General features: G+C 45.4%; 3 protein-coding genes across 6 annotated transcripts in view; 2 read left to right on the forward strand and 1 right to left on the reverse strand.

Annotated features, from left to right (window-relative positions):
- LOC120728129 (protein NDRG3-like) overlaps window positions 1-5,063 on the forward strand; it is a 26,273-nt gene extending 21,210 nt beyond the window's left edge. For 2 of the 4 annotated variants that reach the window (XM_040022889.1, XM_040022890.1), the window contains 2 exons: window positions 1,923-1,961; window positions 3,294-5,063. In XM_040022889.1, coding sequence (XP_039878823.1) covers window positions 1,923-1,961; window positions 3,294-3,454 — 200 coding nt within the window. In that variant the 3' untranslated portion in view covers window positions 3,455-5,063. Of the gene's footprint in view, window positions 1-1,723; window positions 1,887-1,922; window positions 1,962-3,293 lie in introns of those variants that run through there. The other 2 variants (XM_040022892.1, XM_040022891.1) reach the window with 2 other exon arrangements.
- The window catches only part of LOC120728121 (neural cell adhesion molecule L1.1-like), a 589,469-nt gene that overhangs the window by 126,555 nt on the left and 448,581 nt on the right, over window positions 1-14,333 (forward strand). The window lies entirely within an intron of this gene.
- Window positions 3,594-14,228, reverse strand: LOC120728135 (replication factor C subunit 2-like). Its single transcript, XM_040022900.1, has 6 exons — window positions 13,942-14,228; window positions 12,018-12,123; window positions 11,844-11,945; window positions 10,445-10,703; window positions 10,102-10,362; window positions 3,594-6,293 (listed from the first exon to the last, which is right to left on the reverse strand). Exons 1-6 carry the CDS (start codon window positions 14,171-14,173, stop codon window positions 6,183-6,185), a joined length of 1,071 nt encoding a protein of 356 aa, XP_039878834.1. The 5' UTR covers window positions 14,174-14,228; the 3' UTR covers window positions 3,594-6,182.

Genomic DNA, 14,333 nt, shown 5'->3' on the forward strand with positions numbered 1-14,333 from the left:
TACGAGCAGCTGGCCAGTGGTTCCTGCACTTGCTGGCTGTCGCCGGGTGAAACTGGTCACAATGACGGTGCTGTACCAAAAATCTCTTTGTGATCACTTTGGTCACATGGCCACAGTCGCCTGTAGTTTACATGGAAGACGCCGACGCGTCTGTAAAGCAGTTCAGACACGCAGTTCAGGAAAAAGTGTGACATCACCAGTAATGCAGAATGCTTGCTTTTAAAGTGAAGGTACACATTGAAACATATTAGCTGTTTTGCTGGGGCACAACTTTTACTTTGAAAGTGAGCCGTTTCCAGTTTGTGTTTTTCACTTTCATTACTACTTAGAGAGCAGTGAGCGAGTGTTTGAAGACAAACTACGGGCGACCTCAGCAGTCTGCTGGCAGCCGTAGCAGCACCACATTCCTCTTCACCATCAATTTGACTGCAAAATAAAATCAGTCTTTTTCCAATGAAAGGAGTCGCCCCCTGCTGGCCATCACAATAGTGATGTGTCGGTCGCGAACGGAGCTGGAACTTTGAAGTGAACGACGCGAGCCGTAGTTTTTTTTTTTTCTTCTCTCACCCTCTCTCTCTCTCGCACTATTTCCCGCTTCACTCCGCACATGAGCCTTGTGCTTTGCGCTGGGCAGAGGGGGGAGGGGCGGTAGTTACACTCAGTAGCACAGGAACAGAGCGGGAGGGAGAGAGAGCAGGGACAACAAGGTCATATTAGAAAGGTATAGTAATCATCCACAACTATTTTCAGCTGTGGATGATAAAGGATTCAGAAAGTTTATTCATGCAGGTCCATATGACAGAGAATGTGCATCTTCTTTTTGTTTTCATATTTTAATTTATATTTAATTGTGTTGTGGTTTGCAGCGTTTTGTGTTGTTTCACTTTAAATTTGTTTAAAAGGAAAAAGCTGAAAATTTAAATATTTAAAAGCTGAAAATTTAAATAGTTAAAAGCTGAAAATGTAAATAGTTGGTTTTTGTATCATGTGATTTATTTATTACAATTTATGTGGAGGGAATAAATAAAACTATATTTACGGTGGCCCCTACAGACAAAACACGTAAAAACTCCAAAACACGTACAAAACACAACAGAAGTGCTCCAGGATGCTAGGGGGCAGTGTTGAGCTTTTGTTACCTCGTGGCTACACAAGCCAAGAAGTACCAACGACCAGATTTGTTGTGTGGTAGTAACAGGTAAATTAACTTTTTTTTAAAATTATTTGAATAAATATGAGTGCTTGTGTATAAATACACAAACAATACACATATGCTTTCAATTGTGTAATTTAAGTGATCTAGGTAGCTCCGTTTTGAAGTTCAGTTAATGCTACAAATGTGTTTTGGAGTTTTGTTTATATATAAACATATATAAATAAAACCATGTTGTTGTTTTTTTTTACGTTAGTAATTCCTTTTGTGCATAATTTTATATTATTGTTAATAATAAATTAATTAAAGCAACAAAACAACCTGAAGAGCCGGTTGGGAGTCGAAAGAGCCGGCTCTCTAAAAAGAGCCGGAATTCCCATCACTATCCTGTACGAATGAGTAAATATGTTAAACAGCTAGCATGTCTGATGGCAGCACGTTTACAGGTCTTGGCTAGCTGCACACGCCCACAGTGGTTGTGCGTTACGTTTGTAGACATTTCCTCCTGCAGGACTAACGCAGCGTGTGGTGCCCTCACACTCGTGTCTTTGTCTGTTTGTCCGTCTGTAGCTCAGCTTCACTAGATTTTCTGTGTAAGTAACAGTTTGCACAGCATGACCTGCCTTAGGATTTGTTGTAAACACACACACCTGATACGTGTGTGTGTGTGTGTGTGTGTGTGTGTGATATTAAACTACAGCATGTTGGTTTCTCACCCTGCCCTCCTTCCTCTCTGTTCCTGTTTCTCTCTGTTGTTCTTTTCCTCCAGTCCCTCATGTTGCTTTACACCACGTCAGCAGCCAATCAGGTATCAGGATTCCAACCAGAATCTGAACCCCTCTCGTCCTCTCCATCGTCCTCCCCCTCATGTGTGTGTGCATGCTGTCGATCAGCTGATCACGCTGACGTTTTTCTTCCTTTGCAGTGAGCGACCAGCAGGGTGCGCTGCATGCCAGCACATCTCTCTGTTCACACTGTCGGCTCTCGGGCTCGACTCTGAGCTGCTGCTCGTGTCTGAAAGGCTGAAAACACTGTGACATGAGAAAGCTATGAGGCCGAGAACACACCTGTCCCACCGCAGGAATCCAACACTTCCTGTGAACTCTTCTGCTTTGTTTCCACTGCTGTACAAACCTCAGCACTTCAGAAACATGCTGCACAAAAGGAAGTACCTCTGAAAGTGTCACTTTTAACACAGTTTAATCATAACACCGGGACACTCAGACAAGAGACAGAGCAGGACAATCATGACTCAGTCAGATGGATCTGTGTTCGCTTAAGTCGAAGTGAGTTTTCTCACATGAACGGAGGGCTGGAGAGTTGGTCAGGATGTGTTGCAGGTGATAGTCTGCACCTGAACCATTCGCAGGGCTTGTGTTTAGATGAGGGAGCGTGCAGAGGGAGCCCACACACTGGACCATTAGCTGCGATATTCACGAGCACAGCCGAACATCTGAGTTTGTACTGAGGACCTGCGAGCTTAAAGATCCAGGATTTGCATTTACACAAGCACAGGGTATCAATTCTGCTCATTTCCATATCCATATTTTATTCTCGTTAAAGTAGCTTTACAAGGTTCGCAGTTCAAAAACTCTGTTTATTCCTCCATCTTTACTTTTCCTGTTTGAGGTATTCTAGTTTATTTAAGCTATTGGTTGTTACAGGTTGCGTTTTGTGCTGAAAGGTGAGCGTTTCCCAGTGTTTGGAATATTGATCTTGTATATTGAAGTTGGTAATAAACATGGACCCAGACAGAGGTGGATCCACAGCAACATTATTCTTTGGTCGTCAGTGATTTGTTGCTTTTATTTTGACAACAAAGTACCACAACCTTCGAGTCGTGTCCTCCTGAAAAGTAGTCATCCGTCCGGACAATGAGAGCAGTGGGGTGAAAGCAGAACACGTGGACTTCCTGTTGTGCAGAAGGCCTGAATGTCACAGCGGCTTCTCTTCGTCTGTGTGTAAAGTGAGCGTCACGCATGACAGGACAAAGCTTCAGTGTGAACAGACTGTCATCAGATTTGAATCCAGCGGCTCGGCTCACCGCGGACGATTCAAATCAGCCTCCGCTCATACATTCGCTGGCTCCGCCCTCTGTTACTCTGTCACTAACGCGTTCTCATCTGTGTCGCCCCCTCAGTGCCCACGGCGGGGATGACCCGGCTGGTTCGCTCCAGGACTCACTCGGCCTCCAGCGTGGGCTCCACAGACGGCGTCCGGAGCCGCAGCACCACCAACGAGGGCGCCAACTGCGCCGAGCCTGACAACACTGCAGTACACACCGTTGAAATGACTGCATAGGACTGTTCCCGTTTCCTCTGTGTACCTGCAGTTCTCTCGTCCAATCAGATCCTTCCTTTCTTTTAGTTGTAAATGTTTTTCCTGAAAATAGAAAGCCCTCAAAAGCTTCACTTCCAGGTGTCTGTTCTCTAAATTTGTTCCCTGTGAGTTTAGGGTTTGTTGAATGATGTCATAAACATTTCGGTGTTAGCTGCCGCCATGTTGGCTCCTTTTTCCTGCGCTCTGTAGGCGTTACTGCACACAGGTCAGTCGGTTTGTATGTATACACAGCTGTTATGTTCCTTCACTGCTCCTTTCTCACTCCTGATTTCTTCTTTTAGTTATTACTCTTATATAATCAATATTTTGTTTATCTTTGCTGGTGGTGTTGGTTGATATGAAGCTCGTTTCTTAAATGAACCCTTCTTTGGTGCCCATTACAAAGTGGATGTGCTTCCGACCCAGATGTATTTTTGTAATCGCACTGACAGAAGATCTGTGACGCGAGTTTGACCTGGTTTAACGACAAAAAACGGCATCGCGAGCTGCGGTTCCCTAAATGGTTCCCTCGGTGTTTGTGAGCGTGCACCATGAAGCCGGGTCCTCGTACAGCTCAATAAACACATTAAAACATGAAGGTCAGTGGGACTGAACTTTGAGCTGGTTTCGTCCGATGCTGTTTTGCTGATGTTTAAACTGGATTTTCTTTATTCATTTTCTGTGGCCGTACAATTTGTTTTTCCTGAGCTTTAAGTGTAAAAACAACTTAAAGAGATTTTTTTCCAGATAATTTAGCGAAACCTCCTGAAGTCTGCCTGTTACCTCCACAGTCTCCTCTCTTTCCCGTCTCTGAAGCTCGGTTCATTCGGCCCGTCCACAGCATGCTCCTTGTAGAGTGTTGGCATGCAAACTGTGCCGTGGTGTCAGTGTAGTGAGTAATGAGATGTTGTTCAGCTGTAAACCTGCTGCTCTCCATCTGAAACAAACCAAACCTCAGATGAGGATTCTCTAGGCTGAAGCTGGCAGCAGGGGGCGCTGCTGCGTTTATTGTAAAAGGTTCAAAAGAAATGATTTCACTGGGTGAAAAACCAGAGACCCCATCCTGATAAAACCACAGCCAGGACACTCTACGCTATCTGAACACTTGATTTTATTTTCCAGGTAATCTCTCCTAGAATTTACCAAAAAGTTGCCATTCCCAAGACAGCCCGACGTGATGCGGGACGAGTTACCAGGAAATGGAGGTGGTCGTAGTTGCTGCAGAAAGCTTGGAGTATTTCTGGAAATGGAGCATTTCTTGGATTCTGGTTATTTGTAGGAATTGTTTTTTGGGGAAAAAATGTTAATGAAAGCCTTCACCACAAGGTGGCGGTGTTTTACCAGAAAGCTGTGATGACTGTGAAAGAAACGCTACTCTACAGATGTTAATGCTGAGTCACAGCTCCATCTAGTGGATCAAAGTGGTATTACGTGATAGTACAGCTCAGCCTTGTTTCAGCATTGGCTGAGATCTCTGCAGTACGTAGATGTTGTAGACGTGAGATGGGAGCTGCTGTCAGTTTTCTCACTGCATAATAAAAGTGTCACACTTGGCAGAAGGCGTTTCTACTGGAAACAAACAGCTGATGTGTAAAAGAAACAGAATGAACCAGGGTTTTTTTCACCCACTGAGAAGCTGCTTTTCTCCTACAGTTGACAGCAGGCTGTTTGGCTTTCTTGGAAATGTCCTGCAGCTTTCAAGGAACATTTTCTTGGAATGTGATGGAAAATACAGCCGAGGCCAAAGGGTGACCTTGGTCGTGGTAGTAGTGTTGCTGCCCCCTGCTGGACGATTCAGCAGGAAACGAACGCCAGTGTTTGTCAGCAGCTTTTCATGTCGACTCTTATGAAACATTCAGGTTTGGCGGGGACAGCAGGGTCGACCCATAAACTGTTCACTTCCTTTCTTCTCTATATTCTGACTGTGGTTCTGTCCTTGTTGTATTTATTACACTCATTTGTGTATTATTACTTTGGAAATTTCTACTGAAGCTTTGGTAGCGGTTCTGTTACAGAGAAGTTTGTTTCACTGGATGTTCCACGATGTAAACACGGTTTGTAATGAAATAAAACTCGTTATCCAGAGACACGGTCGAGGCCGAGCGTCTCAGCTTTTCTTTAGTGGCTAAAAATACTCACATTCAGATTCTACTGGAAATAAATCAGCTGTTCAACGAAGCTGAGTGGCACGTCCATAGTGGGACGTGGTCCAGAATAGTCCCACAGCGAGAGAGATTCTGATTCAAGTAGGGGTCTTTTGTGGGCTTTCTATGTCCTCTGTGGTTCAATTACATTTTATTTAACAGCACCAAATCACAACAGTCACCTCAAGGCGCTTTATATTGTAAGGTAGACGCTACAGGTTCAAATAAGTATCAGTGATATCTCATGTTTACCTTCACAACAGTCTCACCTTTATTTTCTCAAAGATCTTCTGCTTTGAGAAGCAGATTTGTTGCTGGTCAGCAACAAATATTTTTAACAGCTTTTGAGGTTTGAATTTAAAACTTTTTTCACAGCTAAAAAACCCCAGAAAGCAGCAGAAGACAAACCCTGACCGATGAACATTTAATCCAATGATGCAGCTTTAAGTTTCTTTACATTATTTTGCAGGAATGGGTGATGTGCTGTTACAGTCTTGACTCTGTCAGCAGTGAACAAGTCTGATACCGAGCGGGCAGCTTCGACGCGCTCGGCGGGTCGCTGGGGTTTAGCTGGCAGCGGCGGGCGCAGTCTTGCTGCAGAGCCGTGCGAGCAGACCAGCCATCTGCAGCAGGGAGTTCACGCCTTCAGCTATCCGCATGTGGGTGTAGCCGATCTCCTGCAACAGAGAAACAATGAGATGGGACGAATCTGCGTGTAGAGTCGTTGTTAAAGGAACAGCTGAAACTTTTAGGAAGCGCGAAACTGCACGCCTGCTCGACTCAGACGGTCAGAAATGAGACAGTTTAAATGAAGTTACCATTGAGTATAGTAACGGAAGAATCAGTCACAATACTCAGATTACCAACAGTTTTTACTTCAGTCACACATCTGACCTGGTAAAGTTGGTTTGTATTTTAATAACTTCAGATGTTTCCCACAAAAAATATAAAAGCAACTCAAAGTAGCCTGAAAATACACCAACAGTATCCCAGTGAAATTAAAATGTACAAGGATCCGTGAGCTCTGAAGCCAAGACTTGCTTCAAGAAATTATTTAGAATAAAAAGTAAACAGGGATTTCTACAAAGCAGATTTCAACACTTGAGCTCCTCCAGCTCAGACTGAGCAGCAGCTTGAAGCTTAAAGCTGCTGCAGTGCTCGACTTCATGCTCCGGCAGACCGAAACGACGCCATAAAGTGCTCACGGGTTTCTGCCTAGAGACGAGCTGATGAGTGGGACTGATGGATGCAGACGGTCGCTCATGGTGAAGCCGTTTCACTCCTCGATCTGTTCCCGTCCTCACCTCAGAACAGGACAACATAAATATATCATGGAAGCTGGAATGAGTTTCTGGGGAAGGAGGTGGCTGTGGAGAGGAAAGTCTGGATATCTCAGCTCTGACATTTGCCCTCAGGAACACGATCCAGGTAAAAATCAACGTTTGGGTGCCTGAGCTCAGAAAGTTCAGGAAAATTCCCACTACGAAAACCTAAAACATCCAGATCTGTAACAGCAGCGGGGAGGGTGTCTGTCAGCCTGTCCTGTGGTGCTACCAGAGCAGTCCATCAATGATGTTCAGCACTTTGTTTAAGCTTTCCTTTAATCAGTAGCCATCAGTAGAACTGCTCCTCAGTTATTATTCGTATTTCCTGAGCGCTCAGATGTACGCAAGTGGCCACCGTCCGCCCAAGGCAGCAACCCAGCAGACAGCAGCATCGTCCTTCCTGTTTCTCTGCGTGACAGGAAGCTGAAAAGGAAAGCAGATGACAGCTGCTCGAACCAGCACAGTTGACAGTAATTTAAATTTAGAAAACAAACGCAGTACGTGAGCCCAGTGAGAGTAAACAGACGTTCAACTGCTCTACCGGAGCACTGAGTAATCACATCCTGCATGGGCGTGGCTTAGCAGCCGCTGACTTATGCCTGGGTGCCGCTCACAGTCACAGTCTGACAAAGATTTGCATATTACAAGTCAGCCTTGCAAAGAGAAGCAGCTCTGAGTCCCATCCCCGTTTCCTAGTTAACAGAAAACCTCCAAAGTGTGTGAACAGCGCTGACAGTCCCCCGCAGGTGACTCCTCCATCCATCCAGTCAGCAGGGGATTTCCCTGTCAGGTGACTCAGGAGGGAAATTCAGTCACATCTGGTGCTCTAACAGGGATCTTTGTACAGCAGTGTGAGACTTTACTTCCTGTTCTGTTGCGGAAGAAACCTTTGGTTGAAAGTTGGTTTCAGTTCATTGCCTACAGTGCTTAAAAATAAGAAATAAGCAGAAACCTCAAGAACCTGAAACACAAACGTCAGAGGAGGAAGAAAAAGCAATGAGTGAGGCGTTTCCTCTGAGTGAGCATGGGTAAACCGAAAAACATGACCTCACCGTCAGATGCACACTAATAAATCTGACCTCTGCTACTATTCTGAGCAAAGGTCTCAGACCCTGATCACATGATCTCACAGACCCGCTGGGCATGTTTGCATGTAAAAGTTCTCAGATGTATGCTGGTCCTCATCTGTGCAGGACCTTCCAGAATCTGGAGTTCCACTCTGAAGTTAACAAGGAGCTGGTGCAGTGAATTAGTAACTGTGACACGCGAGTGCCTCGCAGAGTCCTGAGCAACCTGCTGACGCTCCAAGGACGCTTTGAGTAAACGATGAACGTGATGAAATAAAGGAACTCAACTGTAAAAGATTTCAGTGATTTAACGTGAGCGTTTAAGTGAAAGCTGAGTCAGAAGTTACACCAAAAGAGGAAGCGGCCACAGAAGGACGCGCTCAGGGTCAGCAGCAGCATCTGTTCCACGCGGCAGGATTTCACCGTATCCAAGTAACATTAGGGTTAACTCTCGGGTTTCTGTACTCAGAGCGTGGTTCACTTCCTAATGGGGTAAATCGCCATGGCAACTTATACTGCAGACCAACAGGTATGAAATCATCGTCTACTGACCAATCAATTCTCCAGAAAAAGACTGTCATCACTCCTGGAGGACTCTCTGCTGGGAGAGCAGGAGCGTCTGAGGAATTTGTGTTTGCCTGATCACTAACAAATGTTTACTTCTTTTTTTCCTGTTCGCAGCACAATCAGACACTTTTCTGTTAGCATTAACATCTGAGGTTGTGTCCAAATTCATGGGCTGCATCCTCCTGAGGACCCGGCCTTCTCTGTCTACGTGGGCCGGGTCCTCAGAAGGTCGGGTAGGCCGGAAGTAAACGGCTGTGAAATGGGACGGTCTAGCCTTCAGATTTGTGTCACCGCTGACTCGGTGGAGTTTAATGAACTCTGCCGTCTGCTCCTTGCTATCTAAAAATATAACAGGACACTGGCGTAAATTCTTGACCGTCTCGGTCAAGAATGTGGTGTATAAATGTAGTTCTACCTGCTCGCCCCCCGATGTCTCACACTTCTGTTTAATCAGTTTTCTGTTTGACGTTATTCAGCTGTGTGAAAACTAGAACTTTAATCTCAGCCAAACCGATTTACTCACGAATAAAACACTGAAAAAGCCAAACAGTAACATTTGTAGGTTGTCTAAGTGACTTATATATCACGTTTAACCTGAGTAGCAAAAGACCGCGATGATGTGAAAATGATGTGCTGGAGTTGTGCCGTTCTCGGCGGCTCCAGTGACCTCGAGCTCCCGGTCAGCTATCGAGCTGGTGGGTAGCAGACGACTCCGAAAACATCGAAGCACTTTTGCAAATATGCGATGTCTTGATAAACCGAGCAGATATTTGATGTTTGCACAGCTACTTTCTTGCCTGAAAATATGTTAAAAGTTTATTTTGTGACCCAGAAAGATTAATAAGAGTAATTTTAATTTTAGTAGCGGCCGCCATTGTTGGAAACTGGAATTGGCTGGGCCGCGCTATGAATTCTGGGATATGGTGGGCCACGAAGGACACACCCGACCCATCCTTCAAATTCGGGGAAAAGGAGGACGCATTTGTCGGCTGCATTCGGAGGAGTCTACGAATTTGGACAGCCTTCGGCGCGTCGCTGTGACGTAATCGGTCTACGAATGCGGCCTCAGGAGGATGCAGCCCATGAATTTGGACACCCCCTGATACTAAAACAGAACAACTACACTCTCAACTCATACAGGGAGTGCAGAATTATTAGGCAAGTTGTATTTTTGAGGAATAATTTTATTATGGAACAACAACCATGTTCTCAATGAACCCAAAAAACTCATTAATATCAAAGCTGAATGTTTTTGGAAGTAGTTTTTAGTTTGTTTTTAGTTTTAGCTATTTTAGGGGGATATCTGTGTGTGCAGGTGACTATTACTGTGCATAATTATTAGGCAACTTACCGTAACAAAAAACAAATATATACCCATTTCAATTATTTATTTTTACCAGTGAATAAACTGCTGATGCTGATATAAAAATCTGCCTTCACAGAGCAGCTGCCATGTGCTGGGACCACCAGAGGTTTACAAGTTGTGACGATCAGCTGATTTTTTTCGGCGCCGTTGATGAACTCACCTTGATGAACTCCAGCTTCAGGTACTCGGCCATCTGGTAGGTCTTACAGACCCTGAAGATGTTCCCGATGATGTCCACTGGAGAGTAGCCCAGCGCCCACAGCTGCTCCACGACTTTGTAGGCCTCGTCGATGTTCCCGTCCACGCAGTGTCCCAGCATGCTTTTCACCATCAGGGGGTGGGGCTCGTCGCACACCTTAAACACGTTCTCGCTGTTGATGTAGCCAAAGCCGGAGTGAGTGGACTGCAGGTTGTTCAGCGCCTGGAGAGAAAAGGCCAAAACAAGTTCAGAAAATCCATGTTCAACCTCTGGGATGAGCGCCTGACTAAGCTCCGCCCCTCACCTGTCTCATGTCTCCCTGCGCAGTGAAGATGATGGCTTCCAGTCCATCGTCGGACACTGAGAGGCGCTCTTTCTCCACCACTTCCTGCAGCCGGACGAGGATCTGGCCGTCGGTCAGTTTGGAGTAGCGCAGCACGGCGCAGCGGGACTGGATCGGCTCGATGATCTTATCGGAGGCGTTGCAGGCGAGAGCGAAGCGCGTCGTCTTCGAGTAGATCTCCATGATCCTCCTCAGTGCCTGCTGAGCTCCGTCTGTCATGCTGGGAGGATGGAAACGTCACAGAAACTGCTCTCAAATCAGCGTTCACGCCAGACTGACTATTTTACTGTCAAACAGCTTCGCCTACACCCCCACCTGCCCACCCGCGGCCTGAGGTAACCCACGTCACTCAGGCCACTCGCACACAGACTCTATGCTCACATCAAGTCCTTTGCACTACTTATGTTTTTCTCCTATTTGTTGTTTATTGCTGCACAGCGTGGAGCACCCATCATTTTTTTGTACATGTACAATGACAATAAAGGGCTATTCTATTCTATTCTATTCTGTTCTATTCTGTTCTTTACTGTCAAACAGCTGCTGCCGAGTCACATGTGATGGAGGGCAGGTACAACTGAGCAGGCTGTCCGGCTGCATCTACGCATCAGTTACACCATGACTGATGTAAACTTTTTATTTTCATTCACAGCTTATATTAAGTTCACTCTGATAAAACGTAAAAAAGCCTAAATTTATGTACGTTTTTATTTATCATTCAATTATTAGTGTTGATATTATTCAAATATGTTAAAATGTTGTTTGTGCAAAATGTATATTATGACACAAACAGAAGGAGCCGGTCCCCACCGTTATGGGACGATATCGATTTAATGTTTTTGATATCTCGGCGGACTAAAACAGATTTGTCCTACAGCAGCCACCGTAGCCAGGAGCACACCCTAGACTTGGAGGGATGAGAAAATAACTCAGTTGACTGCAATCTACTGACATCTAGTGGTGGGACTTTCCACCTCTGATGAAGTGTGTGATGTCAGTAAAGTTTTACTTGCTTGGCATTTTCACTCTGCACAAACGGACTTTACGACCGAAGGACCTCGGCTGAGAGATTTTTTGGTTTTTTGTGCTTTTTTAGAGAACAGTTGACTTTCGCCGTTGTGTGCAATGCAGTGCTACTGAAGCTTGACTCGTTCTGTGGCTTTCGTGGGCGCGAAGCATGTTTTCTGGAGCTTTCACAAAGACGGGGACCAAGAGACAAAAGCTCAGTGTGAACATGAAGTACGAGGGCGCTGCCAGCAGATCTTTCTGCTGGCAGCGCCCTCGTACTTCATGTTACCTTGAAGTTTTAGCCGAAGTATTGGAATTTCCTTGTTTTTAAAAAGTCACTGCACAGCTTGCTTACCTGTCGGCTTCGTCCAGAATGATGATCTTGTGCCGTCCTTTGGGCAGTGTGACCTTCTGCTGAGCAAACATCTTGATCTTGTTCCTCACCACGTCGATGCCCCTGCAGATAAAAAGCTTACAGTCAACTCCCAGTCCACCAAACAACCAGAGGTCGTCCTGAGCGGCGCCTCACCTGTCGTTGGAGGCGTTCAGCTCCAGCACGGCGTCCTTCATCGAGGTTCCCAGCAGAGCGCGGGCCAAACACAAGATGCTGGTGGTCTTTCCAGTGCCGGGAGGACCTGAATAACAACATGCATGACTCAGCCAGGGTTTCCCAATTATCTGCCTGGTGGTAGGTGGTGATTATGCAGCACACATCTTTAATGACTAAAGCGTGAGAACACAATTCTTGTTTTTTTTAAAAATTGGATTTTTTCTAATCCACACGGGTTCATATGTAGAAATATTCCCAGACTAATATTTGGTTAAATGTCCCTTAGCAAGCTGCACTTTGACCTGATCCTTTTAGTTGCCATCAACTAGCTTCTGTTATAACTGACTGGATATGTGACCGCTGTGGTGAATTGGTGAGTTTCCTGATACAGGCTTTATTAGCCTGTTGCACAGAAGAGTGACAGGAAAGCAGAAGGAGAGAGAGGGGAAGACAGGCAGCAAAGGGTTCGGATTCGAACCTGGGCCAGCCGTCCTCAGCCATACGGCATATGGTCACCTGCTCATCACTGTGAGCTACACTGGCGGCCCCACAACCAACTTTTAAGTGTAGTTCAAAATTCTCAGAGTTGAGATCAGACTTTTGGAAAGGCCATTCCTTAATGTTATCCAAAACTACTTTTGATGCGTGTTTGGCCCATTAGAACCAACAACAAACACACAACTGTGTCTTAGTTTCAACCATCTAATTGATTTGATTTGAGATCAAGCTGACTAATTGGGAGATTGTCATCCTCCTTCATCCTTTGTGGAATGTACCAGTACCACTGGCAGCAAAACAGTCCCAGAGCAGGATGCTGCCATTACTAACGGCTTGACAGTTGGTGCAGTGTTCTTGGGTTTTCAAGCATCATATTAACTCCTACAAATATACCTCCTTTCATCGAGTCCAAACAGCTCAATCTTTGTCTCCTCTGACCATGAAACGCTTCTCCAGAAGGCATTTGGCTTGTTCATCTGGGCAGCTGCAAATTTCAAGTGAGCTTGAAGGTGTCGATTTTGGATTATGGGCTTCTTCTTTGGTCATCTTAGTTCACGGAGATGCAAAACTGGCTTCACTGTGGACAGTGACACTGGTGGTCCAGCAGTTTCCAGCTCATGGCAGTGTTGTGCCACGACGGGTCCTGAGTTGTTCCAGAACATCCTAACAAATTTCCTTGCACCCGAGGGGAAAAGTTTAGGTTTTCCTCCAGACACATCTCCAACCTTACAACCTCGAAACTGCAGTTGTTTACAAATTACTAAAAGACAACTCTCCAACTTGTGAATTTACAGTTGTCCTTGTTAGAACTACACCGGGCTCTGAACATTCATAAATCCAATGAATGCATATATATTTTTAATTTTTACATTTAATAAAGATGTATGCTGTACAATCATTTCATCTTGGAAAAAGAAAAGGTCAAAGAAATGAAAGCCCTGAATGACCCTGATAGTCATACCTCTGGTGACTGGATGCACAGCTGTATTTGGGATCTAGTTTTTTAAGTTGTGCGTGACTGAGCTCAGTCAAAGAAAGCGTGATAAACGGCACGTGGTCTTTAAAGTAAACCGATGAGGAACATAACACCATGTGTCAGAGATCTGTAATGTTGCATTACATTTTGGTAAAATGATGGTCAGATTTCCATCATAAAAAAAGTTGTGCTTCTCAACTCTGAAAATGTGCTTTTTTCCCCTGCAGGTACAAAAGTCATTTGGGAGTTTCTCAGCAGGTAATCAAACTTTTTGGTAACTTAGTTCTTCCTCGAAGTAGCTGTACTGTTTCTTCTCCTCCATACAAGCTTCCTGTAAATTAATCTCTAACCTAGCGGCAGCCTGGGGAGCACGTAACCCTTCCAACCCTGTGCGTGAGAAGTCCTAACCGTGTAAAAGTCCTCACTGACCTGCGATGATTATGTTGGGGACGTTTCCCTCTCTGGCGAAGACCTCCAGCCTGCTCACCGTCTCCTCGTTTCCAACAATCTCGTTCAGCTTCAGCGGCCGGTATTTCTCCACCCACGGTAGCTCGTAAGCGCTCCCGGAGCCTTTAGACGAGGACTCTCCGGCCTCCGTGTCCGCCTTCTGTCCGCTTTCTGTGGGTTTCTGCTTACACTCAGTCTCCATCTCCACATCCATGATGTCTGTTTCTGCTCCCTGACAGCCCGCGAACGGAGGTTTCCCTCCCTGACAACAGCGCCACAGCAAACAAACTCCTCATTGGCTGAGTGTTTATGGGCGAAGGTCGTGATTGGCCAAGGAAAACCTCGCGATGTTTCACATTCACAACAGTATAAAC

This window comes from Simochromis diagramma, unplaced genomic scaffold, assembly GCF_900408965.1.
Source record: "Simochromis diagramma unplaced genomic scaffold, fSimDia1.1 OVJJ01000308.1, whole genome shotgun sequence".
Lineage (NCBI taxonomy): Eukaryota > Metazoa > Chordata > Actinopteri > Cichliformes > Cichlidae > Simochromis > Simochromis diagramma.